The sequence below is a fragment of the Solea solea genome, chromosome 15 (assembly GCF_958295425.1).
Source record: "Solea solea chromosome 15, fSolSol10.1, whole genome shotgun sequence".
Lineage (NCBI taxonomy): Eukaryota > Metazoa > Chordata > Actinopteri > Pleuronectiformes > Soleidae > Solea > Solea solea.
This window is the reverse complement of record NC_081148.1, coordinates 23098494-23116896: the sequence shown is the minus strand read 5'-3', so window position 1 is coordinate 23116896 and position 18403 is coordinate 23098494. Positions and strand designations below refer to the sequence as shown.

The window sequence follows — 18403 nt, the reverse complement described above, 5'->3', positions numbered from 1 at the left end:
TAACAGCATGAGAGACTACTTTGAGTGTAAAGGCACATCCTGCTTAATTTTTTACAGGATTTAGTCATGATAACTGCACCTAATGTGATAAATTCACTCACTGAGGTCAAGAAATAAGGTTTCCTGCACTTTAATCTAACATTTCTTAAGAAAACAGGTCAAAATTTACTGTATATTCATTTGACAGACGACTTGGTTGAGCAATAATGTGGTTTGTGTTTAGCTTTTGTACATTTTTTTCGCACAAATGCCTTAAAAATGTTGTTCAAGATCTTAATTTACACTTAATGTACACTTCTATCAAATACCTTCAAATATTGTTCACACCGAATGTGTTAGAATTCCCTCAAAGGCCTTAAAAGTGAGTTCATCATCTTTAATGTCTAATTTTTCACTCAAATGCCTTAAAATGTTATCAAATATCTTTATTTACACTTGGAATCTTAATAGTCACTCAAACGCCTAAAAGTCTTATCGACACGGAAGGCTTTAATTTTCTCCCAAATGCCTTAAACATTTAGATTAACATATTTATTGACACTTAATGTCTCAGTTTTCACTCAAATTCCTTGTCAAATATCTTGATTTACTCTTAGTTTTCCCTAAAATGCCTTCAAATCATATTTACACTTAACGTCTTAGTTGAATGTTTTAAAATGTTGTTGAATATGTGTCTTTATTTACACTTAACTCTTAACCTTTACATTTTGTTTGCACTTAATTTGTTGATTTCCACTAAATAATATGTATGTCAATGACATGTAATGTAATGAAATGCCTTAAAATTTAGTTTAACATCTTTATTTACACTTAATGGCTTTATTTTCTCTAAAATGCCTTTAAATTTGTTTGCACCAAATGTGTTAGTTTTCACTCAAATACCTTAACATTTAGATTTACATATTTATTCACACTTAATGTGTTGTTGAATATGTCTTTATTTACACTGAACTGAAAAGCCTTAACATTTAGTTTGCACTTAAATTGTTTTTTTTACACTTAAATGCCTTAAGATATTGTTTAACATCTTTATTTATACTTACTATGTGGATCAAACAGAGATCAAACCTAAGTTTCTAGCCCCTTTAATTGTTAAGTAGACTTGTTTAAGTAGTAGTTAACAGTGGTGAGTTTTGGCTCTGAAGTGGTTTTACTGTCTTTAATCACAGATTAAAATCTTCAGGTGCTTTTCAAATTACATTTAAGAGGTGGTTGGATGAACTTAAAGCACTGATTAATTTTTGCCAGTCATTACGTATTAAGGGCTTACGTTGTTATGGGATGAGTGGTCCTCAGTGAGGACTACCTGTCCTTTATAAAGAAGCAGATTCTTAATTAACCTTTACTTGGGATCAGATCGTTTAATCTGTGATGCTCCAGTTAACCCACATTTTAATCTGATTAACTGTACCATCGCTGCTTTATAAGATCTGTAACTACTGTACGTGCAGTATGTCTCATTCTTTAGAAATTACCAATATTCTCTCCTGCTGGCTTAATCTTCTAGAATATAATCTAAAACTGTTGTTACACCCCACAACATGTCATGTACTAAGGCACAAAAATCACATTATCTACTGGTTTACTATGAAAATTAAACATGGATCTATTATATTAAATATGAGGTGTTACAGGAATAAATCAGTAAATAATTGTCAGAATAAATGCACAAAGTAGCCCCTATCACTATGTATACTGTCAATTAGGATGTGATAGTTACATTTACATTTATTTTTATTCTCAACCTTTTTAGACTTTTATGTGTTTACAAATCATTAGTAGATGTACGCTTGCATGCTTCATTAATTTCAGAAACCTAGTTTTTTTCTTATAAGTTTTACTGTGGTACCATTACATAATAATAATCCTAATAATAATAATAATAATAATCATAATAATTTTTATATACAAACATATGTTTACAAAGTGCTTTGACAGACTAAGCAAAACAGAATAGTATAAACACCAAATATCAAAGTAAATAAACACAAAAGAGAACAAAAAACAAGCAAGTAAGAGAGAATAAATAGATTAAAGTACAAAAAGCAACAACAACAAAATAAAGGTTTATAAGGATTATAGGGGTTAAGGGAATAAAACAGTTAACTGACTCTGCAATTAACAGCATTTTTTACATTCATATTTAATTGTTTACCATATAAATATGACATTCTCAGTGTAATAAACGTGTTCTGGAGCGAGGTGAGCTCAGCGACAGCCTTAAATGACAGTTGAAGCCGCGAAAAGTGACATTTTGTTGGAAACTTCCCTAATTACAACCACACGTGATCACTTTGACAGAAGGGAGCGTCGCGAGCGGACTCGCAGTGTCCTTCCGCCGGGACCACAAAATAACTCGAGTGTACCGTTTTCGGGCACAGGTGGCTTTAAATCGAATACATGCGTAAATACAATAGTGATAACGTGTGTCTAATTTTACTTGACGAAACACGTACATTGATACTACGCGTGTCGGTTTTTTGTGTGTGTCTTTTTTTAAATGACTGTGTGGGACTATGTGGTGAAAGGCGGAGGGATATTTCATCTAAAATCCCAGCCTGCTCTACCTTCTTTTTTTCCCTCGGTGGAGGCCATGATGGGAGCCTGAGAGTTCAGCTGGAGCGAGAGCTGCGAGAAAAGAAGATGATTCCCCGGGACCGAGCTGTCAAACCAATCCCCGCCGATTCCCGAGCGTTGTAGATTCTATATACATTCAAGGTGGAGCCTGTCACTTTATTTCCACGTGTGTTTTTTTGGCAATCAGTCGATGACAATGTTGAATCGTTAGAAGGCTCTCGGCGTTAAGAAAAAAAAAAAGGAGGCAGTGTTAGCTATTGTTGCTAGCTGGCTAGCTGCTGCGCTAGCTAGCTAGCGAGGCTAGCTCGCTCTCTCTCTCGCTCGCTCTGGGATCCAGGCTTCGGGAACCGGTGAGTCCGTTCTCCCTCGCTGTCAAAAGCGGCCGCGGCGGCTGCTGCGACTGAGCCAGTCGGATATTCTTTTAATCGTTTTCGACACCTTATGAGGTTCACCCGAGGACAACTGCATGTATTTAAATCGGGCGCGTTTGCAAGACGAATCGCAGGATTGGAAAAGTCGGGCCTGCGCGGAGGAGCAGAGCGAGGCCCGTCTTTATGATCCAGAGGAAGCCTGTCTAATCCGACCCACGGCCACTTCTGCGGGCTAGCACGTCTCTGCAGGGACCTGGGACAAAGAGGCAAAGACTGTCACTGTTAACTGCGACGGACACGTCCGCACAGCCAGTGCTAGAAGACATAAAAGCCCCATTTTCATCATTTACCCCCATATAGACTCCTGTCACCTGCTACAATGGCTGCGATTATAAAAGAAATGGTCAGCCGGAACAAAAGGAGATATCAAGAGGACGGCTTCGACCTGGACTTAACCTGTATCCTTTCCATGTGTTCCCTGTTTTCACAGTTTTCACCGGTTTGTAACGCGGTAGTAAGTGCATTAATGTGTGAGGAGCTCTGGAAGCAGAGATGGTGAGGGTGTTAGCCGTTGCTGCTGCTGCTGCCGCTGCTACTTAGCTCGCAGGCTAGCTGTTCAGACAGCAGCAGCAGCTCCGCTGTCAGCCAGCATGTTTGAAAGATGGTGGATCTGTCAAAGCAGCGCGCAGACATGTCACCGTCATGTTACAGCTGCACAAGAGCGTCCAAACACGCCGTGCACTCTCAACACGTCACTGCATTTAGCCCGTAGATGTTGCTTTAAATGTAGATAGGTTTTAGATTTTTAAATGACTTGTCGGTTGAACACAGGTAGAGCTTGTCTAGTATGTATGACGAAATAATTATGTACTCGTGTGTGTATGTATGTATATGTGTGTGTGTGTGTATATATATATATATATATATATATATATATATATATATATATATATATATATATACACACACATACATATAGTATAGTATACTAAGTAAATAGGCTGTATACACATTGGCCACTTTATTAGGTACAAAGGACACCTAATAAAGTGGCAGGAGTGGCACTCAGTGTGGTCTTCTGCTGCTGTAGCTCAGCTGCTTCATGGTTCAGAGATGGCTTTCTACGTAGCTTGGTTGTAATGAATGGTTATTTGCCTTACTATCGTTTAAAAAAAACGCCCCCAAAAACTGCAACTCATTTGATGTTTACTAATTTTCTTATTTAATTTAACTATTACCTGTGAACCCTTGAGATAGTTGTGCGTGGTAATACCTGTAGATGGTATATGTTTTTTTTCATTCTCAGACAAGCACCTCTTGCACTAGCAAAAATTCACATTTCAAGTAACTTATGTCACCTTGCTTTTCCATGCTGATGCTCTGAAAGTCTTCTTGACCACCAATACATGCCTGATTAGATATTTGTATCAAATGTGGCAGATAAGTGTACAGCTAGGTTGTATGGAATAGTGTCTTGTTTTGTGTCCACAGACTGAAATCTTTCAGTGTTAAGGATTTCTCTGTCAAACAGAGCAAAGATAAAAACCATAAAATAATCACATGTAAGAAGCTGAGAAATCTGACAAACTTGTTTTAATTATTTAAAAAAAACAACCTAAAACCGAATCGATCATATATCAAAGTAGTTGCCAGTTATCTTAGTAATCAATTAAGCAAATAACAGTTGCAGCCCCAATGTTGAAGGTCAGGTTTATTGGGGACTTAAGTGTGAAAGCAGCTAAACCCACAGAGTTTACATCTGCATGCTTTTAAGTCGCATTTTCTGTTTGAAAAAACTTAAATGGGAACACAGAAAATTAATATTGAGAAAAGGTGTATACATCTGAGATGGGTGAAAAAATATAATTTGATTGTGCGCAATGATAAAAGATATTGTTAAAAAAAGCGTTTACAGATCACTCACGTGACTCAAGTATTACGCCAGGTCACTGTAAAAATTGCATACGGGAGTTGCTATGTGTGGACTGACGAGGAAACTGCGACATTCCACGATATTGTACAAGAATCAAAAATGAATTACGATGACCGTGGTAGCATATGAAATGTGCCCGTGAACCAACAGCTACTATTTTTTGGTTTTTTTACTCGCATCATCACGGTCGGTTACGGCATGTACAAACTCCCAATATTCACTTAACACCACTAGATAAAAACAAAAAATACACTTTCTTTCATGGAATTTTTAGAAATTTGTGATGCATTTTATTTGTAAACAGGTCATTTCTGACATGCCTTTGAAAAATCTGATTCATTTGTACTTCTTTATTTAAACCATTTGAATATCTCTGCTTCAAGGCCTTGTATCTCCTCTATTACCACTGGTAGTCGTTGACCTGGTTCCCTGGTGCTTGTACAAATTTGGCTGCAGATAAACTAGATGAGCAGCTGATGTTGACCATGGCCCACTAAATGCTAAAAACCTTTTGGTACCAGTGATGAGACTGTGGCTGATGGTTTTGGTGGTTGTGCACTTGATTTTGCATCAGGATGTCAAGCCGCCTTTTCAGCCCTTGTAGTCACGAGTTTCATATTTGATCAGTTGTTAGTAACCTTTTTATAATATTTATGCCTGTGGCGTCTTAGATAAAAGTAATGTTTGATTTTGATTTGTTTAACGTGTGGACTGTGTGTTGGACAGCTCGGCAAATGTGTGATGAATAATGAACAACTCGAGAACAAGCATACAGCTGGTATAAAAGTTTAAAACGGCCTGGATTTGCCCCGGTTGTGTTGTCTTTTCTTCTAAGAATGGAAATGTTTAGGCAGTAGGAGACGAGTGAGTTACAATGAAATAGAAACATATTGAACAGACCTGTGATCTATGATGCAAGTGTGAGTGCAGACAATTCAGCGTGCACATCACAGCGGCGCCTGATCAGGTGTTCTCTCGTGGTGTTATCATGTGGTAAAAAAGCTTGTGTCTTGTCTGCAAGTGGCAGCCTTTTGTGGTGTACAGATGTTAAAGGGGTCACACCACTTAAAAAAAGAAGTGCCATATTTCATTCTGTCACAGTCTCGTCTCATTCACATGTGGTTCGATCGTCTTTATTATGTTTTTTGGCATAGTCTTATAACAATATGGACTCTCTGCTGTTATGTAATGCAGTATCACAGTTCTGGGAATTGCCCTTAAAATAGAGTTGCCAGTGATCTTATATCAGTGCTGCTGTCTGAGAGCTCTCTCCCTCTCTTTCTCTCTCGCTCGCTCTCTCAACCCACCACCTCTCCTTTTCTCTCTCCTCCTTTTTTTTTTTTACTACTCCCACTCTAATTCTCCCTCCCTCTGCTTTACCCCCTTATTTCACTGCTCTCCTCCTTTCCTGTCCTCTCCACCCCCTCCTCACTCAGCACTGGCCAGTTCCCACTCTCCCTTTTCCTCTCTCTCTCTCTCGTTCTCAGTCGTGGATTTGGCTTATATGCATCGAGCTGATTCAAGGCTAGCTTTAAAGAAAAAGGCGTGCCCGAAACAGCAGATTTTCCTTTTTTTTTTCTTCTCCCCCCCCCCTCCTCCTACTTGGAGCTTCCGTCGGGGGTCCCGCATGTGTGTTTCCTCCCAGCTGCAGAGACCAAGCCCCCCACGCTCTGCACCGAGGTTCTCCTGGGAGCTCTGAAGCTTTTTAAAAACACTTTAGAACAGTCTGACTGGGATCACGTTGCCAGCAGGTCCAAGGGTTAGATTGGCCCATTACGTCGCACAGAAAACCTGTGTTTGGCTCTAAATTAGGTCTTTGAGGCATTAATGGAAGTGATTACGGCACAGTGTGTACAGATAGGCAACGGTGGTGTGAGCTACGGGGAAGGAAGCTCAGCAGTATGCAAATAATGGCATAGATTTGCTGTTGGGCTTGTTGTATTGCTGTGTTTCAGCTGTATGAAATGGTTTTAAAGGGAAAGTGTGTCATATTCAGGAGGGTATTTGTCCGGGGCTGATGAAAATCAGTGGGTCAGAAGTAAATGTCCCAAAATATACTTAAAAACAATGATTTAAAGGCAGCAGCAGCATTTAACCCGAGTCATATTGTGGGCTCTACGTTTATTATTTATGGAAACAGGATATTAGCTGCACCGTTTATGTTAATGCAATGCATCAGCACAAATGTGTTTGTAAATCTTAGCTGCATTGAACTGATATCAGGAGAAACTTGAGCTTCCGGTGTCTTATATGACGTGAAAAAGAGGTATTGCCTTAGAATCTGACTTTTGGTAAGCGCTTGCTGGCCAGAGTATGTGTTTAGGGTTTTTGAAATGGTAGCTTAACTACAAAAACATCGAAGAACGACATCCTTTCTGGTATGCGAAGGCCACCATAGTTCCCTGGTGTGTCTGAGGAAGGGAGGGGTCACCAGAGGAATCCTGTACTGAAGTTCATCCTACAACCATGTTTGAAAATAACCCTTTTGTATATGTTTGTCCGTTGTCATACAGTTGACTTCTGATTTTTTTCCGTTGCTAGTAGGGCTGCAATGATTATTCAATCAATCTATTACTACATTAATTTTCAGCTATTGTGATAATCTTTAAACTTTCACATATTCACCTTCTCAAATTTCTCAAATACATTTGAGAACATCATCATTGGCAAACCCCAATTTTATGGACCAAACTAGTAATCAATTAATCGAGAAAATATTTGCCATATTAATCAATTATGGAAATAATCGTTCGCTGCAGCCCTACTCGCTACCAGGTCAACTGATTGAATGACGAAGTGTGTGTGTGTGTGTGTGTGTGTGTGTGTGTACGTACTTGTATTTGTTACCTTTTTAGGACATTTTCTGTCATAGACACTGACCTTGTCAGGACCAGTAGTACCTAATTTCTGAGGAAGTGGTTAAGTTAGGGTCTAAAATTTGAATTGTGGTTAGGGCTGGCGATAAGGCTTTTTTTGGGCTTTTCAAATGAATGGAAGTCAGTGCAGTGTCCTTAAAAAGCTTGTTCTTGTGTAGAGCTAGTCTCTCTCTCTCTGTTGAATTTTTCTAACCAGTTTAAAAGTGAATTGACTCAGAAGAAAATGTCTTCACAAAGTGAAGCAGAAACGTCCAGTTTGACATATTCAACCCGTCTATTTTTGACACCGTGGTACAGGAAGTGATGGCAAAGGTTGCCCTTTAGTCTGTGGTTTAAGTGTGAAAACCTTGCAGGCTTGTCAGCGCCAGGTAGGCGTCGAGCACCAACTCAGTCATTTGTTTCTTTGTGTTTAAAAAAAAAAAACGTCTGTCACTTTATAAGTGGCCCACAAAGTTTTCCACCACTCTTCTTGCTCTGAATAGTGGAGCCAGGTTTGATGATATAAGACAAGTGTAAACTCACACGAGGTAAAGATGCATGAGCAAACTCCTGCTGGAATCTGGTGTGTTTGGTTTCTTCCGCATCTTGTCTGGAGGTGCAACTAACCATTAGTTTCATTATTACCTGCGCAAGGTGGTTATGATATTCTCTGTTTGGTTGTGGCTCACAGAAGGAATGAATTGGGTTTTAACCTTGAGAGAAGGGGACTGTACTAACCCTGTGGAGAAATGAGGTTTTTGGTTTTGCCTCAAGTTGATTAATCTGTCACATATTTGCTCAATTGATCTTATCAGTTATTTGGTCCAGAAAATGGTAAAATTGTGTTCATTTTTTACCAAACCTCAAGATAATCCTCAGATGTTATTAGATATTTATTGAACCGTCCGTCATGGAGGATCAAAGAAACATGTTTTAAAAGCAAAGTATTTATTTTCGTTAGTCTCAATTAAAAAAAAACAACAAAGGACAGAGTTTGATGACATCGGGGAAGCAGTGTGGAATCATGGGAATTCTTATCTTTACCTCCATTTGATGGTTAAAGTCCATCTATGTGACGCACGTGGGTTTTCCCCCATAAGCTGTAGCTGATGATTTCATCATGAAACCAAAATGGAAACGTTTTAGTCAACGTAACAAAGAACAAAGAAAGCATTAAAAACAAAATCGTTTTAGTTTGCAGACAAAACGAGAACATAATTTTGATGTTTGGGAAACACTGTTATGGACCAAATAACTAATCGATTAATCCTAGTCCTGCCCACTGCTGAATGCTACTCAAACTGGCATACGTGCAAATCGTGACACAAAGGATTCTTGTTTGATGTTTTATTTATTTATATATTTTTTTTTTTTCTGTCCGTGTATCTGTCTCCGTATCACCTGCGCTCGATTGCCGAGATATTCAAATTGGTCTGGCTCAGCCTGAAAGAGATAAGCCGAACATTTGCGATCGTCCCAATATAACTTTGGGCTCTAAAAATACACGCGGGTCAGGGAGCGGAGAATCTCTCTCCCTGTGGAGGCACATGTGGGCCTGGCTCGAGCAGGAGCGCTGTTAACTCCCGTCCTCTCTGTCCGCTTCTCACTGTCAAGGCCATCTGTCACAACACACACACACACACACACACACAGACTGACCAGCACACCTCCTATTGACATTGGCTGAAACTTTTCCACGCTCTGCTGCTCATCTCGTCATTCTTGTATTTGTGCTGTAACTTTGTGAATAAGTAGCGATGCTATCCCTTCTAAGCCAAAATGCTTCTCCAGTGCATGCAAGCTCGTGAACGTAGTAACGCAGCGTGTTGAGCTAAGAGGAGCAGCTAACAAGATGCGTTCAAAGACCCTGGTACCTTTCTTACAAATGGTCACATTCACGGATCGACTTTTTTTTTATCAAATAAATAATCAAAAAATCTAATCTTCATGCTCTTCCCTACTATGCTTTGAACAGACACTGGAATAATCAGTTTTATGTTGTTTATAGTAGCCTTACAGATACAATAACTAGTGTCTGGCCGACATGTGCTTTTCTTTGGCCAATACCAGTCTTTAGAAAACAGAGCAGCCAGTGGCCAATGTTTGGTGTCTTTCCCCAGCCTTCTAATAAAATTAAACTATGGCAAGCTATTTAACATTAACAAAATTGCATGACATAACTAGACGTTTATTATCTTTGTTAAGTAATAATCTGAAGATGTTGATGGTATGAAATTTACAAAAATCAGCCCAGAATATTATTGGAAATAAAACGTCTTTTTCTGGATTCTAAACTCTCAGAATGCACCATTAAAATGCTCTGTGTGGTGTTTGGCCTCCGCAGCACCTTCACCCTCTCTGTTTTGTAAAGGCTTAATCTCCATGCACACATTTCCTTGACCCCCTCCTGTCTGAACAGATATCTACCCAAACATCATTGCTATGGGCTTTCCAGCAGAGAGACTTGAAGGCGTGTACAGAAACAATATAGACGATGTAGTACGGTGAGTTCTGCTTCTGCTTTGTGGTCACGCGCAAAAACAGAAGAGAAAGACACTTTACCATTATAGAAAATGTTTTTTGTTCGATGACCTTTCATGGGTTTGATAACTAAATGCTCTCTGTGGTTCTGTTTTCTCAGGTTTTTGGATTCAAAGCATAAAAACCATTATAAAATCTACAACCTGTAAGTGTGCACACCTGAACGTCTCATTGTTTACTCACTGAACTTCCTGTATTTGATCACTCACTGGGTTTTGTTCTTTCCATTTCAGCTGTGCAGAAAGACACTACGATGCTACCAAATTTAACTGCAGAGGTAGGCTGCGTTTTTTCTTTTTCTTTTTTCTTTTTTACATACATACTCTTGTCTAATAATGTCTCGTCTAACTTCTCTGCCGCCGTGTTCTTCCCTCCCTCTCTCGTCACATCTCTGTGTGGACCTGCGTCCCGTCACACATCAGTTGCACAGTACCCTTTTGAAGACCACAACCCTCCTCAGCTGGAGCTAATAAAGCCGTTTTGTGAAGACCTGGACATGTGGCTCAGTGAGGACGACAATCACGTGGCAGCCATCCACTGTAAGGCCGGGAAAGGCCGAACAGGAGTCATGATCTGCGCCTATCTCCTCCACCGTGGCAAATTCCAGGAGGCCCAAGAAGCCCTTGACTTCTACGGCGAAGTCAGGACAAGGGACAAGAAGGTACAGTGTCTCTGCTACAGACCACCTCATTTATTTTCTTAATTTATGAATTTATTTAGTACATACAATGTCAGAAATGTGTGAGAAAGCATGTTTTCTAAACCTCAAAATGAAGATTTCCCTCAAATGTGTTGCCCACAAACCAAATATCTTCATTTTGCTGTCCATAGAGCAAAGAAACCAGAAGGTTTCATGTTTAAAAAAAAAAACAAAAAAAAAACACAACTGCAACTGGAGTTATGAGTTAATGAATGCAAGCTTAAGCATGATACTGTATTTATTGTTATATTTCTTCAAACATGGAGGAAATACTACACCTACAAGGATGAGATCTCATGATATGCATTCTTTGCATTTTTTTAATTGGCATCAAACTATCATCAAAACAAAACCATTAAATTGTTATGGTTTGCATTTTGAAAACAATTGTTCAGTCCTGCAGAGAAAAAAGTGTTTTTAAAACAATTTGAAAAAGGGCGATCAAACCTAGAAATGTTCCCGAATGTATTTTTTTTTTTTTTTTGTCCACAAACCAAAATAATTCAGTTTTATAGACATTTTTGTTATATTTGAGCAAAAGATAATATTCTTATTTAGGCAGCTGAAAAATCAGAGCTAGTTTTGTGTGTTTACCAGTTGCTGATTAATTGTTGCAGTCCTATTTGCTGCTTATGCTCTGGAGTCATCATTGTGTCTGTTTACTGTCAGAAAATGTCAAATCTTGTTGCTGGAAATCCGATTTTTTTCTATGACTGATCATCACAACGGTCTATTCCACTTAAAGGTGCTAACACTTGAACCCTCACAGAAGAGATGACGACGTGTCGCGTTCACTAACATCTTTTTTGTTGTCGTCGTTGTTGCAGGGAGTAACAATCCCGAGCCAGCGCCGCTACGTCTGCTATTACAGCTACCTACTGAAGAACCAGCTCGACTACAAGCCGGTGGCGCTGCTCTTCCACAAAATGGTGTTCGAGACTCTCCCCATGTTCAGTGGGGGCACCTGCAGTGAGTCACACTCATGTTCAACTTTCACTCCACACCAGGGCGTAGGCAGGCAGGCATGTATGCATGCGTGCGCGTGTGTGTGTGTGTGTGCACGTTGCTGCTGCTGCTGCTGCAGCAAACCAGAGCCGTGGACGTGATGTACATCACAGTTCCTCACCCACGCTGCGCTTAAGCCACGATTTTAACATTCAGGTTTGAAGAGCAGCTTCTTATTGGTCATATCTTATTTTTGGTGTTGCAAGTTAAAGTTTATTTCTGTAGGACAGGTACAATTAAACTTCACTAAGATAAAGAAATAAGCAACAATAAAAAATGTATTTATTTGTCACTGAATGAAAACAAATCCAAGAACGGAACCTTTTAAACCAAGTGAATTGTTGTTTTAGGTATTTATTTACCTTTTTAAGAGGGAGTAAGTTCAATTATTAATTTACACAACAGCCCTGGTTCTCAAACTGTTGTACGTGTACCACCGGGGTACGCAGGCTTCCTCTGGTGGTACTTAATCAGAAGTGCTATGTGATCAGAGTGTGTATAAAATTAAACGAATACCAAAACATTTAAATATTAACAATTGGAGTCACCTGATCTCTCACTCCATCTTAAACTGACGACATTGTACGCCGGTGCGTTGGTATTTAAGGAGCAAAAACACTCTGACAGATTGATTATTTTGAAAAAAAACGGGTGATATAATGTGATGTATTTAACTGTTAACTCATTTGTCATCACTGCTCTGTTTTAGCCTTCAGAGGCTTCAAAGTCAAACAGTGTTTTTTTTCCCCACCCTCTCTCTCTCTGCTCAAATGTGTCTGAGTCACACAGTGTTGTGCTTTTTTAGTATCTGAATTTGTCCATTTTTAACTGTCGGTCAGAGAAAGACGGGTGGAGAGAGAGAGTGTGTGTGTGTGTGGAAGAGAGAGAGACAGACACCTCCTCTTGGTTCTTTTCTCTGGTTTTTTCATATTAACACCTGACTGAAAAGCTCTCACTGTATTGAGCATTCTTTCCTATTAACTCTCCCCTCTTAATTAAAAAAGAGGCCCTATTCTGAGTTTGACGTCTTATTAGAATAGAATAGAATAGAAATACTTTATTCATCCCCGAGGGGAAATTGTTTTAACATAGCAGCAATAAATTACACAATAAATTACACAAACACGTCTCCGGCTAGCATAGTTTCACTTTAAATGTTGGTTTTTAGGGCTGAAAAATTTGATTTTTCTGATCGCAATACAACAAAAACCTTCATATAGTGTATCCAAGTTTGTGTCAAAGATAAAGAAATCGACCTTTTTAATTATCTGACATTTATCCAGATAGTTTCATTATGATTTAATTCACCATAATTAGTTTTTTAAAAAAGATTTTTCACTTTGTGATAGGTTTTAAATGTGGTGAATCACCACATGAGATGCCTTTTTAAAATATCAACTGAGGTGTGTGATAACTGGTGAAACTGTGGAATCATAACAATCATAGGACGAAAGAATGTCGTTCTTCGGGTTTTGTGAAGCAAGTTTTCGCTTAAAAATGCCAAACGCACACTCTGGCTCTTGTTTGTCCTTTTGGGCCGCTGTAGAATCATGTCACCGCAATCAAGATGGCTGCCTCTGTAAAGCAAGGCCCTTGCCCCCTGCATACGTAGAAAAGCTGATAAACTCTCCTAAATGTTACACAGTGGACCTTTTAAGGATTTGAATTGTCATTAACTGTAAAGTACAAGTCCCATTTTCACATTTTGATTTGAAACAATCAAGTTTTCAGCCTTTATTTCAAAAAACACTTGTTTGTTAAATCCAGTATTTATTTATTTTTCATCACACCGACACCTCAGGTCCCATGTCTGATGTATAAAATGTACGCCTCCACGTTTTTTACAAAACAAAACCAAAACCCACACGCGTACTGTATGTTATTTGTAAGAGAAAGCTATGTGGATGCAAAATACCTGTAAATATTTGTGTTAGGGGTCTTGTGTTTGCCCTGACGGGCCAGCCTGGGCCCTGTATGTGTGACCATCTCCTTCTTTCTCTCTCTAAGGGGACAGTACAGTTAAAAACAGGAGCGAGCCGATCCCTCAGGGCTTCAAGAAGGGGAATTGGCACTGGGGTAAATGAGCCTTTTATCCATTATTGTCATTTCACTCATTTGCTTTTTTTGAAATGGGGCCCCAGAGATCCACCAGGCGGGAGCAAGGCTGAGGTAGTAGACATGTTGCCGAGCAGGATAGGACTTAGCTTGCAGGCATAATGAAGTCACCTCCCAACACAACACAACCCCCCCCCCCCACCCTGACAGGAAGGAGGGAGGATTCAAATTCTTGTATTATGTGCAACATTGTTGCGCTGGTCCAACACCAAACTGTCAGAATAGGGTCCTGTATCTCTGGTTCTGGGTCTCTTTGGGTGTCACATTTTGCCATCTATCTCTCCTCCCCATTTCTACTCTTCTCATAATTTAAATGTTGTGTTGCTGTTATTTAACCAGTTTCTTGTGTAATAACACGTGTTTCCTGTCTGGCTCTTTGAATTCACTCCCATCTCCCTTGTTTTTGTCACTCCACTTACCCCTTGTTTTTTTGTGTGTGTGTGTGTGTGCTTCTTTTAATTTATTTAATTAATTTACACAACGTCCGTCTCATAATCCTGTCCCGTCCCCCTTCCTCTCTCCCTCCCACCCCCGTGCAACATCAACTTCTTGTAACCTTCGCAGATCCCCAGTTCGTGGTCTATCAATTGAAAGTGAAGATTCACACGTCGAACCCCGCTCACACGCGGCGCGAGGACAAGCACATGTTCTTCGAGTTCCCCCAGCCGCTGCCGGTTTGTGGAGACATCAAAGTGGAGTTCTTCCATAAACAAAACAAGATGATGAAGAAGGTGAGTTTGTGTCTCTTTGTGTTTGTTTGTTTTTTTTCTTTTCTCGTGTCTTCCATTGTTTCCCAATTTGCTCGCCTCTTGTGGCTTGACCGTAAAGAGCTCTATTCTGCTGCTGGTCGCCGTGACGTCTGCGTACTCAAAGATCAATACGCTGGCATGTGATTTCTGTTCATAAAATTCGTGAAAAGCCAAAAGTGCAGCATTTTCTTCTACTTTTCTGTTTTTGTTTCTTTTTTTACTGCTCCTGCCTCTTTTGTTGTCCAGAAATGATTAAATCAATGAGCCTCGCTGTCGTTTCAGTCGACATGTTCCCACAGTTGCCGTCCTGCTGACGTAAATGCTCACTAACGCAACAAATGTGTATCAGAGCTGCCAACAAATGCTCTGTTTTGACAGATATTGGAAAAATCTAGCAGCTGTTTCCCACAGAGTTGAGTCGGCCTGTGTTGAACATGCATCACAGAGGCCGAGTGACAAGTTCAGACTCTTGAGGAGGCAGGGCTGTCACTTTTTCCAGAAAACTTAAAAAGTTTGGAGGAATATTACCTGACATTAGCTGTTGAAGAAGATTGTTTTCTTGTCCCCTATTTATTTTTACATTTGCTAGAGGAAGCCAATATTTGACTTGTTTTTAAAGATAATTCGTTGATTATTTATCAGTAAACTTATTGTTTTTATCAATTGATCTGATTATTTTCTTATCAATTAGTTGTCAGAAAATGTTGAAAATCTTAGATTGGTGTTTGCCTAAAAAATCCAAATTATCTTAAAAAAAATGTTATTATTCCTATAGTTATATGGAGCAAATACTCAATCTAGAACTTGTTTGACTCATTAAAAAAACTCAACCTGATGGTGATTAATCATCTATTCATGGATGAATAGTTCTGTTAATTAGCGCCTTTTTTGTTCTTAAAAGCTTTGATAAGTCACAAGAACTGCATGTTTTCACCCAGTAATATTTAGAATTATACAATAATATATGAAATGTGCAGAAATACAGACTTTCAGCGTCATTGAAGGTTTGGGTCTGTGCAGAAGGCTCCACCCATTTAAAAAAAAATATATATATATTAAAAATAATATTGTTTTGTTTTTTAGTCATTAATAAGCGGAAATTAGCCACAGTAATCTCGTGACTCGTAAATTCTCTTTACCAGGATCATCCTAAAATGATATTTTTGTGTTCATGCCGAGCGGCAGGACAACGCAAACATTCACCTGCATTTGTGCACGTATTTATTGAAAGTCTTCAGTTCTTAATCTTTCAAAAGAAAACGACAGAAAATAACCACAGTAATGTCATATATGGTGATTTCTTTTTTCATCAGGTTCTTGAATAAATCATGTTTTTGTATCACAGAGAGCAGCAGCAGGACAAATGAGACTCTGGTGAGCCGCAACAGTCGAGATAATTAAAACACAGGAATTATACCAATCAGTTAATGACTGAGGTTATTCCTCATTTGAAATAAACTATATTAGTTTTTACAAATCTTACAGAGGAAATTGAGACGACGTCATGAGATTTCTTTTTAACATACGTGCATTAAATCAAAAACCTCAAAGGGTTTAAGGTTAGGTAAGGGTAAACTTAACTGTCCACAAGGTGGAAAATTGTCTTTGGCTTCACATCAACAACCACAACATAACTGTCAAATAAAATAAAATAAAAAGAAACCTGTTTAAATAGTGTTTGGAAAGCTTGTGAGTTAAATTAAAGCTAATTAAATTCTCTCTTCACTTTTTCCCCCTCCAAAGGACAAAATGTTTCATTTCTGGGTGAACACCTTCTTCATCCCTGGACCAGAGGAGAGCATGGACAAGATGGAGAACGGGGCCGTGAACAACGTGGAGAGTCAGCAGCAACAACAGCAGCAGCAGCAGCAGCAGCAGCAGCAGCAGCATAGTGGAGCCGGGCAGATGCAAGGGCACCAACAGCAGCAGCAGCAGCAGCAGCTACTGACGCTGCGCGCCAGGAGCAGGGACAGCTGCAGGGACAGCGACAGGGACAGGGACGATCTCATCCTGACGCTCACGAAGAACGACTTGGACAAGGCCAACAAAGACAAAGCTAACCGCTACTTCTCGCCAAACTTCAAGGTAAGCTGTGACACAAGCTGCCGGTCGTCACATTAACAGTGATTTAACAGGGCTGCAACGATTATTCCATTAATCAATTATTAATCCAGAGTTCCCACGGGTCCTTGAAATCCTTGAAAGTTTGTGAATTTGATTTAAAAAAATAAATAGAAATGGTTCATTGAAAGAGCTTGAATTTTGTTCATTACTGTTGTGAGGTTTGCGACACATCGTCCACGATACAATAATATCACGATACAGCGATTCTGTGCTAATCACTATATTGCGTATAGCGATACGTTGTGATATCTGTAGAAAGAAGAAAACAAAATGTTAACATGAAAAGTCAAAAGTGCATAAAGTCTATGTATGAACGTCGATGGAGCGTCTCTTAACGTAGCTTTCTCCGCCATTATCCCGTCGTAAACTCCCTCTTCTTCAGCCGGGTAACTTCTGCCCAAGTTGACATCAAGTAGCGACGTCCGGTGACTGAAACTGGCAGGGACTGTTAATAATCTTAATTTGGTTATTAACCCTCTTATGACCATCACGATCGTGATATTCAGGCCACCTGGAGTTACGGTAATAAGACGTATGCATGCCAAACACAATGATATCAGAAGAGTTAAAATATGTATTACTTGCCCTGGTGTATCAATTATCGTGTTTTAGTGGGGGTTTTCAATGATTTAAACAAGTTTTCTAAATTTTCAGCTTCTTAAATTTGAATATTTTCTGGTTTCTTTGCTCCATATGACAAAGAAATAATTAAAACGGAATAATTTTGGTTAACTTCCGGTTTTGGTAAACGCACTGATCAACATTTTCTGACAATTTAAGGAGCAAAAAGCGTGATTAATTGAGAAAATGATCGTTAAATGCAGCCCTACTAATGTTACTATGTTTTTTGTGATACTTTTTCACTGCACAGACTGAAATCCGTTGTCTTTTAATTCCCCCCCTGATCTCCCAGGTGAAGTTGTATTTTACGAAGGCCGTGGAGGAGCCTTCGAATTCGGAGGCGAGCACGTCGACATCCGTCACCCCGGACGTTAGCGACAATGAGCCAGACCATTATCGATACTCTGACACCACTGACTCTGATCCGGAAAATGAACCTTTTGATGAAGAGCAGCACACGCAAATCACAAAAGTGTGAACTCTTTTTAAAAAAAAAAAAAAAAATAAGAAAGAAAAATTATACACCAGAGAGAGAGAGAAAGAGAGTGAGTGAGTGAGAGAGAGAAAAAAAGGAGAAAACTTGAATATGAACTCAAAAAGAAGAACCTTTGTCCCTTCCTTCCCCCAGACGGCAATAGAATATCATCCTGTCAAATGCCAATTTTAGGGAAAAAGAAAAAAAAAAAGATAAATATCCTGACCAATATGTTTTTTTATTTTCTTTTTTTTTAATTTTCTTTGGCAAAGCCATGTACCATGTGTGCGAGGTATTGACACTGTTGCCCCATGGGAAAAGGTGCTGTAGCTATATG

At 39.3% G+C, this 18403-nt stretch overlaps 1 protein-coding gene across 2 annotated transcripts; it reads left to right on the top strand.

Moving 5' to 3' along the window:
* The first annotated feature begins 2552 nt into the window (after positions 1-2552).
* On the top strand, positions 2553-18108 carry ptena (phosphatase and tensin homolog A). 2 transcript variants are annotated; one of them, XM_058651831.1, is made up of 10 exons: positions 2555-3406; positions 10156-10240; positions 10378-10422; positions 10511-10554; positions 10700-10938; positions 11805-11946; positions 13990-14058; positions 14662-14828; positions 16590-16931; positions 17884-18108. In XM_058651831.1, the coding sequence occupies exons 1-10, from the start codon at positions 3328-3330 to the stop codon at positions 18067-18069; spliced, it is 1398 nt and encodes a 465-aa protein (XP_058507814.1). In that variant the 5' UTR covers positions 2555-3327; the 3' UTR covers positions 18070-18108. The 2 variants fall into 2 exon arrangements, with proteins under 2 accessions (XP_058507815.1, XP_058507814.1); XM_058651832.1 differs by lacking the exon at positions 13990-14058 and having other exon boundaries at positions 2553-3406.
* Positions 18109-18403: the final 295 nt, after the last annotated feature.

Excerpts from the sequence above, each read along its gene's own strand:
- ptena (XM_058651831.1), top strand. The coding sequence starts at position 3,328 with ATGGCTGCGATTATAAAAGAAATGGTCAGCCGGAACAAAAGGAGATAT. Across the intron at positions 10,555-10,699 it reads TACCAAATTTAACTGCAGAG|TTGCACAGTACCCTTTTGAA; the intron begins GTAGGCTGCGTT and ends GTCACACATCAG. Across the intron at positions 14,059-14,661 it reads GAAGGGGAATTGGCACTGGG|ATCCCCAGTTCGTGGTCTAT; the intron begins GTAAATGAGCCT and ends TAACCTTCGCAG.